Source organism: Anser brachyrhynchus (genome assembly GCF_964034855.1).
Source record: "Anser brachyrhynchus genome assembly, chromosome: 1".
NCBI lineage: Eukaryota > Metazoa > Chordata > Aves > Anseriformes > Anatidae > Anser > Anser brachyrhynchus.
In genome coordinates this window covers 103,071,515-103,086,894 of record NC_137694.1, presented here as the reverse complement: position 1 = coordinate 103,086,894, position 15,380 = coordinate 103,071,515, and the positions used below count along the sequence as shown (strand labels likewise).

The window sequence follows — 15,380 nt, the reverse complement described above, 5'->3', positions numbered from 1 at the left end:
CCCTGCCACATCACTTCAGTATCTCCCGAATGCTCTCAGATGCCCAGACGCGTCCCTTCTGGGCCTATCCGCCAGAGCAAGGCTGTCCTGGGAAACATGGAGCTCAGCAAAGTCAGGCTGTGACTGTGGCATCTCAGGGCTTGGACAGGGCACGCTGGGGCATTGAGATGCTGCTGCAGCTCGCACGTATTCTGGTTTGCATTTTGTTTCTCCAGCATGCTGTAATGCAGAAACCCCAGCTTGTTTTTAAGCGGCTGGTTTATGTCACTGCAAATACCAGCCAGTAATAGCATACCCTGAGGGGGTCAGGCTTCCAAAGCACACTTGAACTCGCTGCAGGGTAGCAAGGAGAAGCGGGGCTGTGGTTGTGAGGTGACAAATCTGCAGGCCTGGCCCCACACGGACCCGTTCTCCATGCAAGGAGAGTTCAGAGCTGATACAGCAGTACGGTGAGCAGCCCTCGTGTGCCTTGCAGGTGCCTCTGGGACTGGGGGTCACAGCATGCGCCAGCATGTTTGTATCGCTTTCATCCAAGCATCTCAAAGCACTTTGCAAGCATTAATTAAACATCAGAATCCAGGAGGGATGAATAATATTAGTCAGCCTTTCTTCTGAATGTAATATTTCTCATAAATATTTAAATGTTTTTTTAAATTCCGTGTTAGCCTGGTTCTCACCTCACTGGGACGGTTGCTGTACTGCACCCACAGGGGAACTGGGGCCTATCCAGCATCACACATGGACCCAGCGGCTGAGCAGGGTGTAGAGACCCAGCACTACACAGTGCTCCCCACAGACAGATCTGTGACTCTCATTTTTCCACATTTTCTCCTTTGCAGAGACACCCCCCACCCCCGCCGTGCTGTCTCCATTTGATCTAATCCCAGCACTAGCAGGGATTTTTTTCCAGGCTGGGGTTGGTGAGTAACAGATCCTTGTTGACCTCAGTGGAGAGAGAAGGCTTCCAGGTTATGCTGGGTGAAGGTCCCTGTCTGCAGGCACAGGAAATCTCTCAAAGAAAGTGCAAAAATAGGAAAAGGGGGTCTCAGAAATCAGATGTTGAGACAGACCATTTATTAATGCCAGTGGAAAGGCAAGAAATCTCCAGAGATTGTCTCCATACAAGCCAAGTTCCCTGCATGTTAGTGAGGGCTGGGAGCGTGCCTGGGTATTTTGATGGGTAACAGATACCCAAATATACCAGAAAATTCATGATCTCTCAGTGACTGGAGAGAGGGAAGGACATAGTGTGAAAATCATATCTTCAAACACCTGAATGTCACTGTCTTCAAAGACCAGCATCCTTCTCTTTGCAACAGAATAGCTGACACCTGTTGAGTTGAAAAGCTCCTTGTTGAGTTGAAAAGCTCCTCGAGGGGCTTTTCTGCCACCAGACAAGGAGAGCTAAAACACCCCAGCCATCTGGCAAGAAGGCCTGGTAGTTTTCCCCAACACCGCTATAAGAAAGGAGGAAGGCTCCTGGGCTGTGTTGTGGGGAGATCCCTGTCTGCAGGCACTTGGGGACTCTCCGAGGAAGCTTAAACTGGGAGGAGAGGATTCTCTAAACAGCTAGTATGGAAGTTCATTTGCTGATCACAGTGGAAACTCAGGGAATCTCCAGAGGTATTCTCCATGAGCAAGAGGTCACCTGTATTTTAATGAGAGAATCATCAAATGTGTGTGTCACCAAAAATGGGGGTACCAAAGTGAGCCTAGACGAAAACAAGCTGGTGTTAAAGACACGCCAGAAACACCACCAGCAAGAAGGAGGTGGCTGTGGGAGATTTTAAGGACGTGCATGGTGCTGCTCTTGCTTACTGTGTTCATGAATGAGTTTGGGAAAAGGAAGAGGAGAGCAGCTGGTGACAGCAGCTGATCGGACGGATGCACAGCTGGAGGCGTCTCATCAGTTTGGGGGGATCTGGAAAACTGCACTGAGAGCACCCTGAATTCAACAGCGTAAGCAATACGGTCATGCTTTTGAGGAGTAACTGCGAGAATTTTTGCTTTAACTTCCTTATCTGAAATCAGATGGATAGAGGGACCTGGGTGAATTAACCGGTCACTGGACAGGTGGGTCACCGACGGCCACGGCACAGAAGGAGCCATACAGTGCAAGTCCCGTGCAGAAGGGATGGAAGAGGGGGGAGGCAGGGGAAGAAATCCCCACCGTCTTTGGACACTAGATGTCAGCATAAACTCGGCCGAGGAGAGGAGGTGCGGGCTGGGCACGGAGCAGCGCAACCCGCCTCGGTGCGGCGCCCCCGTGGGATGCACACACAGACCCCAGGGATGCACAAGGGATGGAGGTGCAAGGCTCTGCTACCAGCTTACGGGGGCTGGCTGGCTTTGGGATGGTGGGAAGAGGCCGTCCAGCCCCAGACATGCGGATGAAGGCAGCGTCGGTAGGACCCTGGGGTCGTCTTCCCCTGGAGACCCCTTCGGGGAGCAGTGGGCACCTGCCCTCAGATCGGTGTGAGATTTTGAAGGGCTGCAAGGTGCCTGGCAGGAGTTCAGCCTGCACCCTCCTGCCAGGCCCTGAGATGGTTTACGCTAAGCAAAGCTTGTGAGGGATTCTGCTGAGGGTCTCTGTGTTGGTCAGGAAAACTGGGCTGTCTTCTCTAGAAAAAATGGTAGGTGCTATCTTGTGACAAGAGAGGAAGACACGCAGTGTTCGTAAAAGAAGAGGAACATGAAAAACCTCAATTATAACGAGAAATAACAAACCCTTCCAAAAGCAACCCTTGCACATCACCTGTCATTTTTCGTAGACACCCGTGTCCTATGTTCTCCTACCAAGACCCATGGAAACCCGTCCCTTCAGGTGGGAGTGATGACCATTTCAGAGCACATTGTACGGCAGCTTTTGAAAACTGAAGAATGACTCGCACCAAACTGACATGTCATCAAAACAGAAATCTAGGGGTAGAAGTTCTGCAACATGATAGTATTAACGACCATGTAACAACCCTCCCAGATGCCTTGGATCTCAGTGCGTGGCACAAGAAACAAGCTGGAGTAGTTACAAGAACAGCATTCCTGTAGGTAGATTGGTTTGAAGGAACTTTGGAAGGTAGCATGATTGACCCCAGATGTCTTGGCTTTATTTACTGCTGCACTGAATTGCTGATGAAATTCAAGCAAAGCAGCAATACATAGTTTTCTTTTGCAGAATTGTTGCTGATATTGCCTCTACCCATTTGCCAAGCAGATATAAAACTCGGTGTACTTTAGTGTCATGGACCATTTGAGACCTGGTTCTAACGTTTTATTGTTTTTAAAAGTCTGTGCAGAATATAGCCAGATGAAAATGGACTTGTTCACAGAATCATAGAATGCTTTGGGTTGGAAGGGACCTTAAAGACCATCTAGTTCCAACCCCCCTGCCGTGGGCAGGGACACCTCCCACTACACTAGGTTGCTCAAAGCCCCATCGAGCCTGGCCTTGAACACCTCCAGGGATGGGGCATCCACAGCTTCTCTGGGCACCTGTCCTCACCACCCCCATAGTAAAAAATTTCTTCCTAATATCTAAATCTCACCTCTTTTAGTTTAAAACCATTACTCCTTGTCCTATCACTACACTCCCTGACAAAGAGTTCCTCTTCTTTCCTGTAGGCCCCCTTTAGGTACTGGAAGGCCACTGAAAGGTCTCCCTGGAGCCTTCTCCACACTGAACAACACCAACTCCCTCAGCCTGTCTTCGTGGGAGAGGTGCTCCAGCCCTTTGATCATCTTTGTGGCTCTCCTTTGGACTCATTTTAGTACTTCCATGTCCTTCTTGTGCTGGGGCCCCAGAGCTGAACACAGCATTCCTGGTGCGGTCTCATGAGCACAGAATAGGGAGAATCACCTCCCTTGACCTGCTGGCCATGCTCCTTTTGATGCAGCCCAGGATACAGTTGGCTTTCTGGGCTGCAAGAGCACATTGCCAGCTCATGTTGAGCTTCTCATCAACCAACACCCCAGGTCCTTCTCCTCAGGGCTGCTTTAATCCATTCTCCACCCAGCCTGTGTTTGTGCTTGGGATCACCTTGGCCCAGTTGCAGGACCTTGCACTTGGCCTTGTTGAACTTCATGAGGTTTGTGCAGGCCCACCTCTCTCAAGGTGGACTTGTTTCCAGTTATTGTTGCTCTACTTGTCATTTCTAGTTTTTTCTTTGTCAGATTGTACTAGCAATTTTTTTAGCCTGTTACTTGAAATCTCTCAAAAAATCGTGTATAACACCTGGATTATTATTTTTTTGGTTGGTTGGTTGTTTTGATTTTGTTTCGTTTGGTTTGGTTTGTCTGTTTGTTTTGGTATTGTTGTTGTTGTTTCTAATGGTGCTGGTCTTTCTTTTCAGAAAAGCTCTGGAAAGATTATTTTGGGATTAATGACCCATTCTTTTTGGAGGAGTCAGATGCAAATTAATCAGAGCACTGGAACAGGCTGCCCAGAGAGATTGTGGAGTCTCCTTCTCTGGAGATATTCAAGACCTGCCTGAATGCTTTCCTGCTCAACCTACTTACTGTAGTGCTTTTAGCAGGGGGCTTGGACTTGATGATCTCCAGAGGTCCCTTCCAATTTCAGATTCTGTGATTCTGTGATTTGTAAGCATACTCATTTATTTGCCTTCTACCTCTGGTACATTGAAAACACTTTTCTGACTTTTACATCTGTAGCTATATCCTCGTGGAAAACCATCATGTTTCCTTCCATATGACATTTGCTTTATTTGCTGCTCATGCATTTTGACTCCACTTGGGGCAGATCTCCAGATGTGTTTGCTTTCCTGTATAGACTTGATCCTTCTATTTCATTTGTAAACAATTTGCCTTGTGCCATCTTGATTCCCCCGGTGTTCAGACATATTTTCCTACTTCCTAGTGTTGCATTGATCCATTCTTTTTACTGTAGCATTTGGGAGGTAAAGTTTCCAGTGGCCACAGACAGTTATTTCTGCCTTGGTGTCAGTTGGCTTTCGGGTGTTTTTCCTTGGTCTGTCAAACAAAACAGCTCAATGGCCACGCTTGTCACCTCTGTTGGTACCTGTATTTTGCCAGTAGTGCTTAAGGTTGCAACATCTGTGAGGCTTCAGATATCATTCTTGGCACCCCAGAGCTGGTGGAATTTATATTTGGCATAAATACAGCCATGTCTGAGGCCTTGTAGCCTTTGTAGATGGTGTCACCCTAACCAGCACAGACTATACATCTCAGCCACCGTTGTCCTCCTCTCTACTATAAAGTATTTGCAAGACAGGTATTATAATCATTATAGTGATTATAATGATTATTATGACTACTGCATGCTCAGGTCTTAGAGCGTAACCACATATGACTGTGTATGTGCACATAATTACACATAACTGTACATAATTGTGTATCTGGTCACACTGGCTCCAGGCATCAGTTCTCGGTGAAGATTCATGAGGCAAGAATAACTGAGTTATTGTAGATAATCCAGTGCTTAGCCTGAGTTTTGCATCTCTGAAGAGTTCTCACCTGTGGAGCCACGGGGCTAACCAGGGCAAAGGACTGACCTCGCACAGGGGCAGGTAAGAAAGCCCTGCTGTGCTCCTGAAGCCAGCTCAGTGGTGGGAAGCAAGGAGTAACCAAACTCAGCTGTCAAAGGCAGCAAGGGGGCCAACAGTACCTGACTTAAGGCATGATTTACTAGTGTTCAAGGAGGTAAGCAGGAACAGGCTAAGTGTATAGATGACATGAAGCTATTTAAATACATCAGAAGGCAAAAGAATGACAAAAGCTTTGGAGACGCTTAAGAAAGCTGTTCTCTTCAACAACAGGAAGGCAAATGAAATTCAGCATCACTGTTCCCAAAGTCATGTAGCTGGAGGGAAAATATATACTAGGCTTTGGCTTACTTTTACCTTCCTGTGGAAGGTGAGACACACAGCAAGAAGGCCTCTTCAGTTGCCTGCTTAAATAACAAAAAGATGGCCTGGCAGTGAAGTCCTCTACTCAAGTCAAGAAAATAATCCTTTCCTAAACAGAGAGCTTAATTTGTGTACCAATGCCTCCTTGCTTGAGCAACCACATACTGGTGACCCACATGGGAGAAGGTATTTGTGTTACTTTTTACTAGTGAGCCTTTCCTCTGGGTTAACTTCCAATGTTCGTTCGAGAGCAATATTCCAGTCCCCCGTGACCGTTCAGAGTGGAGGTGAGGAAAATTCTCTAATTAGATGAAACCTAAACACATTGATGGCCATGGGAGATGGGATCTGGTGGACTCACTCTTACGTTAGTAAGTACATCCTGAGCCTGAGGAGAATGACAGAGAGCCCTAACATCAATGAGGAAAATGTGAGTACTGAGAGAAAGAATAAATGAATGAATGAACAGGGAGAGTCAGACAGGAAAACCAGAACAAAACAAAACACTGAAGCACAGCAAAAAGGAGAGGCTGAGTCTTCAATTCTTTCTTCTCCGGTGGCATTTAATTTCCCCTTCCCCGCCATTAAAATGTCAGAAATTAACAGTCAACTTCAGTTAAGCCAAACTGAAAGAGAAAGAGAAGGTAGCAAAGTCCTCAGAAGCTGCTTCACACAGGCAGAGGTTCACCCCACACCGTCAGTTGGCATCCTCCACAAGCACACACAGGGGCCAGAGAGTTTTTTGACCGACATTTATTTTATGTTTTCAAATGAGTTTCTAATAAAATAAAATGCGCAAAATGTGCAACGTGAACAGTCCTCTGTGGGGTCCCCTCTACCGCTGAATGAATGCTGGAGCAGGGCAGTCAGGGGAGAGGGAGAAGAAAGTGGGCATGGGGAGAAAACACCAGCTGGCTGCCAGGGATCTGGGCTCCGGCCACCTCCTGTGTGTGAGCGTCCCAGCAGTGAAATGCTGTGGGAGAGGGCACGAAGGAGGAGCAAAGGCTGGGAGAGAAGTGAAACTGAAGCAGATGATAGCTACTGGCTCAAATACTTCCAACAGCTCCAAAGCATCTGTGCTGCCTGTCCCGTTAATGCAGCGGTGACTCTCATCTTGCCCAGGCATGCAGCTTCCAGCCCCCCTGAAGGTGCGGAGCTCCTGTGGCCTCCTGCAATGTTCATGCCATCCCTAGACCCTCCTCAGAGGAGGGTGCCCATGCATGGTGCCCATCTCTCCGCAGCGTGGCACACAGAGTTTCATCTTCCCATGCAGACCAGGCCCGGTGTCCCTGCTCCCATCAGCACTCAGTTTGCTGGATTGTCTCTTTCTGGCTTTCCTCCACATCCTTCTTATTTGGCACAGCGACTGCAACTATCCCTTCCAGTGCTGGGTAGGAAGCTGGAAGGCGTGCCTGAAAGAGAAGAAAGGGACAATATTAGGTGTTGGAGGGACACAGATTGGCACAAGTCTGGGCTTCCCCCTGCCGTGGAAAACATAATCCTACTGCTGTCACCCACTAGGCTCCCATTCACACCTTGGGTCAGGGAAGAGCCCCATACCTGCTCTCTGAAAATATGCAGCTTCTTCTGGGGAAGACTGGCTCAACGCTATCCTCTCTATGGTGTCATAGGCATAAGGAATAGCAAAGGCAGGATATCTAAGAATGATCTTGGCAATGGTCAGGCTGTTGTCATTATGACAGATCTTACAGTACCTTTTCAGAGAGAATAACTAGAGGCATAAAGGTCTGTGCAAAATGAGATAAGAACCAATTAAAGACAGACCTCCCTTTCACATCTTGCTTTAACAAGAGACTTTATAGACATTGGAAAACAAGTGGATCTCATAGTTCCTGGTGGTGATAAAGTATATGGTGCCACACAGACAATGAATACAACTGGAAAATGAGATTAGTAGAATGGCATTGTAGGTGTGATCTGATCTAAGAGGAAGGGACTGGGATTTTGCTGGTAAGTTTCTACCAGGCTTTATAGAAATGGTAATTATAGGTCTTCAAAGCTTGGTTGTGGCACCAGTCATTAATGGCACAGAGAGTGTGAAAGTACCAATGAATTCTGTAGATGATACAAAGGTGAGGAGCCTCATTTGGAAGAAGGAAGGTGAAAATGTTACCCAACCCCAGATATTTTAGGAGAATGCAACAGTGAGGTGAATGACGGTGAATGAAATGAAACAGTACCAAGTGCATCTTGGTAGGTTCTGGAGATCAGAACAGGAATGCCTACTGTGTTGGCAAAAGCTGATGAAGGGATATCTGCAAGCCACCACTGTGCAACCAGTGCAAGAAGAGCAAATGCAGTCTTAGAGGTTGCCAGCAAAGACAGGGAGAAAAAAGAGAGAAGAGCTAATAGCTTTTCTCAACCTTATCTGTATTCTCACAAAGGATGAGCCGAGTAGGGAGTATGTGCAGAGAAGTGCCTGAGGGCTATCAGTGGATGGAGGGCCTGTGCTGCAACAGAGAAGGTTTGCTTACTTGGCAAAGAAAGGCCATGAGGGCATATACCAGTGCTCTGAGGTGGTAAATGTCCTGGCTGGATTAGAGCTGTTAAAGCTAACCGAGCTGGACACACAGGTATCCTATTTTCTGCTAGTTGAGGATTTACATTTACACTGTAAAAAGGTTCCTGTCCAAGGTTTTAGGCCAGAAAGGGGGGTTTTGATCATCTCATCCCACCTTGCACAGTCTAAAGAGTCACCCAGGGACCTGCAGAAACTGTGGATTTCTCCCTCAGACTACCCTTTACCATCAGTGCTGATTAAGAATGGATGACAAAGAACCAGTCATGAGTCGCGCTGGCACTGCTCGTGGCGTTTTTTCAAAGCCCATCTAGCTTCTGTTCTGATGCCGCATGCTTCAGCTCCCAGACACAGGGATTTGCTGGAAATCTGCGTCACTGTTGTTATGTCCCTCCTCTAGCTCGGGGCAGGCTCGAGTCACCCAGCCTCCTCGCTGGGGCAAGCGCCCCTACTTGAGATTGCTCTGAGCCCTGGGCCCCCCTCAGCACTGGAAGGGGATTTTCACGGTGGGCCCTTTCCAAGAAGCTAGGTGAAAGGCAGCTACATCACAGCGACTCATGAGAGCAGTTCCTCATCAGCAAAGGGAAGTTCTGATGCAAGAATCTGCCATGTAATTCATTTGCAGAGAAACAGTATGAAAAATGCAGAGAAACTACGTGATTTGTTTGTGCAATTTTTTTTCAGTCGTACGCAGTGGAGGTATCAGTTCTGGACTGGTCAATAAAAGCAAGGCACTTTTCTGAAAAGGAGAACTGGAACAAGCTGAACAAATGAAGGGCAGTAAGTTGCCGGAAGCACACAGCTGAGACGAAGTGCTGAGCCAGCAACAACAGACCTGCATCGAATCAGGGTCTGGGGACCAGCAGGCGTTTGTATGGGACAGGAGACTGTTACATCAAAGCATCCAGATAAAGAACAAGAGAGAGGACACCTACGAAAGCCTGGAAATTAGCCCTTCTCTGTTATAGCGTGGCTTCGACTCTGCAAGAGTAAACAAGGAACTCTTCAAGGCTGGGCTGCGGCCATCCCCTAGGGGTTCCTACCACTCCTCAGAGGTGCCTAACCTGCACCGGACAAACCCTGGAATTAGCCAGATCTGGTGATGCTCAGGATACAACTACACATCCATGTACCCTCAGCAGGCTGCCTGAGTCCCATTCCTTCTACATTTCCCAGTTGATCCTCCTGCTCTCTTGTCCTTAAGACACTCCATTTCTGGCTCTAGAGTAACCAGGGGAAGGTCAACCAAGGGGTGGCATACAGAAAAAAATAACAGAAATGGGATGATGAACACTTACCCTTTTTTGTAGGGCCAGAACCAGAACACAGACCATAAGCAGGAAGAAGAGGGTGACTGTGAGCCCAAAAGTAACTTGCCCACTGAAGATGGTGGGAGGGCTGGAGACCTGGGCACCTATGAAGGGGAAGCACAGTTAGGAAGGAGGGAAAGGTTGATTTTGCACTGGAGCAAGACTAGGACTGCGCAAAGAGAGGCAAACTGGAAAAAGGATGCAGGGAACTGGAAGGAGCAGCAGGAGGAACTGAGGGCTGAGATAGGATGACACTAAGATGGGATATAAGCAGCCAAAGGGGAGAAGGGTGGGGTGAGACTGAGAGAAGAAATGACAAGGCAATTGAATGGGATGAGAAGAAGGGATTGGTTACAGATGTGCAGGAGATGGTACCTGTGATCTGCAGCCCATATTCCACTGCTCCCAGTCTGCCTTCTGGGCCATATACACTGCATTCCCAGATGCCCACATCTTTTTGTGACACCTGGGGTATGTCCAAGTTAGCGCCAGTTTGGGATCTGTGGTCCTTCAGGTTGTGGGAGGCGGACATAGCCAGCTTCTTGTTAGTAGGGGCTGAGCTGAGGTGCTTCCACTGGAAACGTTCGTGCCCCTGGAGGTGTGTGACACTGCAGATGAGCAGCAAGTGAGACCCCTCAGAAACTGGTCCTGGGATACTTGGGGTGACTGCAGAAAAGGAAAAAGCTACTGTCAGGAAAGACAGCAGGCTGGTCCACACCTCTTCCTCATTCCTCCTTCTATTACACCCCTCCTTCATTACCTCCTCTAATTTGTTTTCTTTTTCTTCCTCAGTCTTCAAGAAGAGTAATGGAGTTACCCAGGAAAAAAAAAAACTGCTTTCAGCAGAGTCCAGTGCAATGCAATGCCCTTCTTTCCCACCCTGGGGTTGGAACCCATGACCAGGAACAACCCACGCTCAGTGCATTGATGCACAAGAAGATTTATCAGAGAAGGACCCCAGAGGGATGATGCACATCCCTGTCTCTCTTCTCACCTGTAACCACGGCCAAGGTCACATCCCTCCTCATTGTCTTGCTGCCAACAGGGACTGCACAACTGTACCGCCCTGCATCGCCTGGCCCCACTGCAGGGAGACGAAGGGGGAAGCTTCTGCTGCTCTGGTTCTGGGAGACGACCCAATCTTTTAAGTGTCCTCCTGCAAGGTGGCTCCAGTGAGCCGCCACCACACTGATCCCAAAAGCACTGGGCAGATAGCTCAGGGTGCATGGCAGTTCGGCTGCAGAGCCAGCTGCGGCATAAACCACAGGGTTGGCTGGGCCATCGAAACCTGAGTGAGAGAGAGCACAATGCTAAATTCTCTTTCCAGCGATGGCTGGAAAGAGCTCCACCTGTGAATTGAGGAGAGGATGAGAGCTGGGAAGCTGAAGCTGGTGGTGTGGCCAGTGGCCACACCAAAGGAAGCAATTTGGAGATGCTGGATTTGCAACGTAGAAGCTGAGCTTACCTAAAATTTGCAGGTCGTGCGTGGCAGAAACGATCACATTATCGGAGTATCTGAGCTGGCAGTGCCAGGAGCCTGAGTCACTCATGGAGGGCCGGAGGATGGAGAGAGCCCCATGCAAAGAGTAGAAATTCTTGGAGGTGGGGACCAGGCGCCCGTTGTGGAACCAGCGTGTCTCCACCAAGCCGGCCCGGTGGCTAGAGTTGCAGCTCATCAGGAGAGGATCACTTTCTACCACAGGGCTGGGTGGACTGAGGGTTACTTCAACAAAGAGAAAGGAGGAAGTGGAAACTGATCAGAAGAGGGCCACCATGCCTTCTTTTGTGCCCCTCCTGTCCTAGCTTTGTCCCTCTCTCCAGGGCCGAGAGCAGACAACAGGATGCCGTGTGCTTTCAGGGGGCTGCTGCCCATATTGCTACCCCTCCCTTACAGCCTCCCTGGTACTAAAATCAAGGTTCTCCGGGGTTTCCATCTTCTCCTACCTGTAACGATCCCCAGCTCCACCTGGCAGCTCTGGACCTCCGTGTTGTACGTCACCTGCGCCTCGTACAGGCCAGCGTCTCCGCTCCTGACGGGGTCGATTCGCAGGGAGAAGTTGCCGCTGCGTAAGGCAGAGTCCTGGACCGACACCCGGGGCCTCATGGGCAGAGCCGTCTTCCTGAGGCCAGTGTACTCCACCTCCAGCACCACATGTGGCTCCTGGTGGGCGCTGCGAGAGGGAGGGGTGAGTGGCTGCGTCCTGGGAGCCAAGGCGAGGTGAGGGGATGTGGAGGCAGAGCAAGGGGGCTCAGAGGGTCCCCCACCCTCCCCCGTCCCCACGATGAGTTTTTTCCTGGGCCTACCTTCCCCCGTGGCGCTTCCACAGCACAGATGTCCAGTCAGACAGCTGCTTCCAGCTCTTCCCCTGCTTCCTGGGGCTCAGGTAGCAAGGCAGCACAGCTGAACTCCCCTCTCTGGCCCACACCTTCTGCTCCCCGCCTGCTGCTCCTGGGAGGATGTTGCCAGCTGTAACGAGATGGAGGTCTGAGCAAAGGGTGGGAGGCACAAAGCAGGGGGTGATATCTAACCATCTACAGTGGGGATAGAAATAAATAAATATAAATAATATAAAAGATAAATAATACAGATGTGTCAGGGACAAACGTCCAGACTGAGCTTACCCAGCTGCTCTGCCCTCCCTTTTACCTTCAGCCCCTCTTACCACTGAAAACCGGCAGAGTGAAGGTGAGGAACAGCACCAGGGACACCAGCCTCATGATGGCCTCCAGGAGAGGCGAGAGGCAACGTCTTCCCGCTCGGATCCGTGCTCGATGGGGTCCGAAGCTTTAAGGGCTCAGCAAAAAATGAGGCATGGACAAATGGCGAGGTGCTGGCGTGGGTGAATGAACTGAGTGGGGGTCGGCTGGGCTTGCTTGCTCTTGTGATCTCTGTCTCTTTCTGATCTAGGTACTTCCCTAGATGCCCTTATATTGCAAGTGGGCAGCTAATTTCCTCATATCGCTAAGATGCGTCACCACCAAGAAACCAGTGTTAAGTCTGAGGCACGTGAAGGCAGAGACAAAGCCAGCGAGAAAGAGGAGGGAGGGACCAGAGACACCACTCTAAGCATCTTTTAGTGGAAATTCTTTTGGTCGCTGTTGTTTTTCTTACAAGTTTTGCTTCTACATAGACAGTGGAAAAAGTGTAGAAGGCACTTCCCAGCAAGTGCCCTTCATGTTTTTCTTTCATCTCTTACCTTTTTTGGTTTGATCTTTCCGCCTCTCACGGCTTCTCTCTAATTGTTTCAGGGCTTTTCAGAACATGTTGGTCTTTTTTTTTTCTTTTTTCTTTTTTCTTCTTTTTTTTTTTTTTCCTGCTGGTTTCCTCCCTTCCCTGCTTTCTTTCATCCCACAGATGTGCTGATTTCTTGCCTTTTTCTCGTCGGTCAGTTTGCAGGCAGCGCGAGGAAAGGGTCTATGGCGATTTACATGTCACTCATCAGCCCAGAGCCTAGGGGAAGGCTGGGATGTTGAGGTGGTCTGAGGAGATGGGGGAGGGTCATCCACATGTAAGTGACCATGGTGGGAGCAGACAGGAGAAGTCAACAGCACTGAGGAGGGGCTGCATGCTGTGACACTGCGAGGGGTGTGAGGAGGAGATCCTTCTCCTCCAGTAGATTTGGGGAAAACCCACCTGAACTCGTGCAGTGAGGGGGCTTGTTCTAGCTCCCACCTAGCTCACATGCCGGGCTTTGCACAGGCTAGTATGTTTCCACTCCTATGCCTCATCTCGGGGCCCCTTTTGCCTGAGAACCCCCATTGTCGTGGCTCACACTTTCCAGCAACCCACTGGCTCTGACTCTTTCAGGCTTAATCAACCTTTTGTGACGGGTGTCAGACACCCAAGCCCCTCAGCTGCTCGTCCCCGAGGGCTGGGCTGGGGCTTTTCCTGGGGGTGAGGGAAGGGAGGTGACTCAGTGTGGCCGCTTTGCTGTTGAAGGATCCTTGCTTGCTCTCTAGCTTCCCTCAGCTGGGTGGAGGATAAAAGAGACCAAACCATGTGCCTCACTTCAGCAGCTCCCTGTTGTGGTGACGGCTCTTTGTTATCACACGCAGCTCTTTGGTCTTCGGAGGAATGGGATCAGTGTGTGGGAACCTGGCACAACCCTGCGATCCTTGATGTTCCCTGGGGGGGGGGAAACTTCTCAGCACCCCTTTGTGCCCTCTGTGTTACACAGCCCATGGGGTCGCACAAGAGAGGAAGGGAGGAGAGAAGATGGGGGAGAAACTGTGGCGGTTGGCGGGAGGTGTTTTTTCCTCCTGCTCAAAAAAAAACAGTTTGTGGTGCCCAGTCCAAGCAGAAAGCATCAACTTCTCTTTCCTTTGAATCAGCAGTGTGAGGATGGTGTGAGCGTGTGGGTGAAGACGAAAGAGAGCAGAGAGATGGAAGCATGGTGGGGCAACACGTACAGCTCCGCAGCACGCTGCCATTTGCTCCCCTTCCCCTGCCGCTGCTCTAGGGACACACAGCTCCCTGCTCACCTCTCCGTCCCGCCTCACTTTTCACTCCTAGAAGCAGCTTCCTCGTACAATTCCCACCAATCCCCAAAACCACCCTTAGCTGAAGCCATGCCCGTGCTCTAGGAAATGCTTCTTTCTTGTAGGAACCAGCAAAGGAGAAAGACGACATGCTCTTGCTGCTCCCGCTTCCCAAGAGAGGCGGCCACAGGGGGCTGGTGGAGAGCCCAAGGCATTGTCAGGATCTGTCTGGCGCCAAGGGGTGTTTGGGGCTGAGGGACTGTTATGCTGAGCGAGCATGTTGTGAAATGAAGGTTTTGGAGGCACATTTTTACTCAGCACCAGGCTATCTTTAGCAGACACCTGTGACGTCTTTGCCTAACGACACACTTTAAATGCTGACTCCCTTGAATGGCATTTTCGTCATCTCCCAGAACAGGACCCCACCGCACAAATAACAGTGGTGAGAGCAAGATCAGCAGGGGGACACCTTCTCCTGGGTGTCCTCCAGCCTGACTAGAAAAGCGGCTGATAGAGAAGGGTGTGGGACTCGGGCAGAGCTGTGGGAGACAAGGGGCAGGCTACGACTGGGGTAACCCAAACGTGGGGCACAGAAGCCCAGCTCAATAAATCCTTCGTCTGTCTTAGGCGTTAAAAGGCCTCAGCCAGGTTCCAGACTTACCTGCAGTCACCTTACTCAGAGCCTTTACACATTGCTTTTCTTGTCTTGCTTGGCATGCTGCATGGTTGCAAACTACCTATGTGAAGAAAAAGAGAAATAGAAAACACTATTCTGCAGTATCATTGAGTTAATCTTGCTGAAGGAATTTTCCGTTGCATTTCCAGATTTCTGTGATATCATGTTTTTCTCTGAGTGATTCCACTTTCATGTTTTGGTCCTTGTAGCACCAAGTCTGAGGCTGGTCGCAATTTTCTGCTTTGTGCTGACTTTTTAAGGTGGTTTATGGTTCATCTGAAGACTTTAATTGACCTAAGAAGCCGTGCTGTGACTTGAAGACTGTGATATCAGCTGCACGACTTGAGATCAGCTGGTCTGAGTGTTCACCAAAAAGGAGCTCATTTAACATGTCCTGATTGCTGTTTGCCCAGAGCTAACAGCAACAGCTAGCAGCTAACACCTCGTACCTGGTCAGCATTAACTGTGGAGAAGTGTGTAAATCTGTGGTCTTTCAA

General features: G+C 49.6%; 2 protein-coding genes across 3 annotated transcripts in view; one reads left to right on the top strand and one right to left on the bottom strand.

Annotated features, from left to right (window-relative positions):
- PHB2 (prohibitin 2) overlaps positions 1-15,380 on the top strand; it is a 171,761-nt gene that overhangs the window by 145,833 nt on the left and 10,548 nt on the right. The window lies entirely within an intron of this gene.
- Positions 5,488-13,489, bottom strand: LAG3 (lymphocyte activating 3). The gene is made up of 8 exons (XM_080560410.1): positions 12,392-13,489; positions 12,033-12,195; positions 11,673-11,899; positions 11,194-11,451; positions 10,723-11,016; positions 10,104-10,394; positions 9,717-9,832; positions 5,488-7,291 (listed from the first exon to the last, which is right to left on the bottom strand). The coding sequence occupies exons 1-8, from the start codon at positions 12,444-12,446 to the stop codon at positions 7,178-7,180; spliced, it is 1,518 nt and encodes a 505-aa protein (XP_080416536.1). The 5' UTR covers positions 12,447-13,489; the 3' UTR covers positions 5,488-7,177.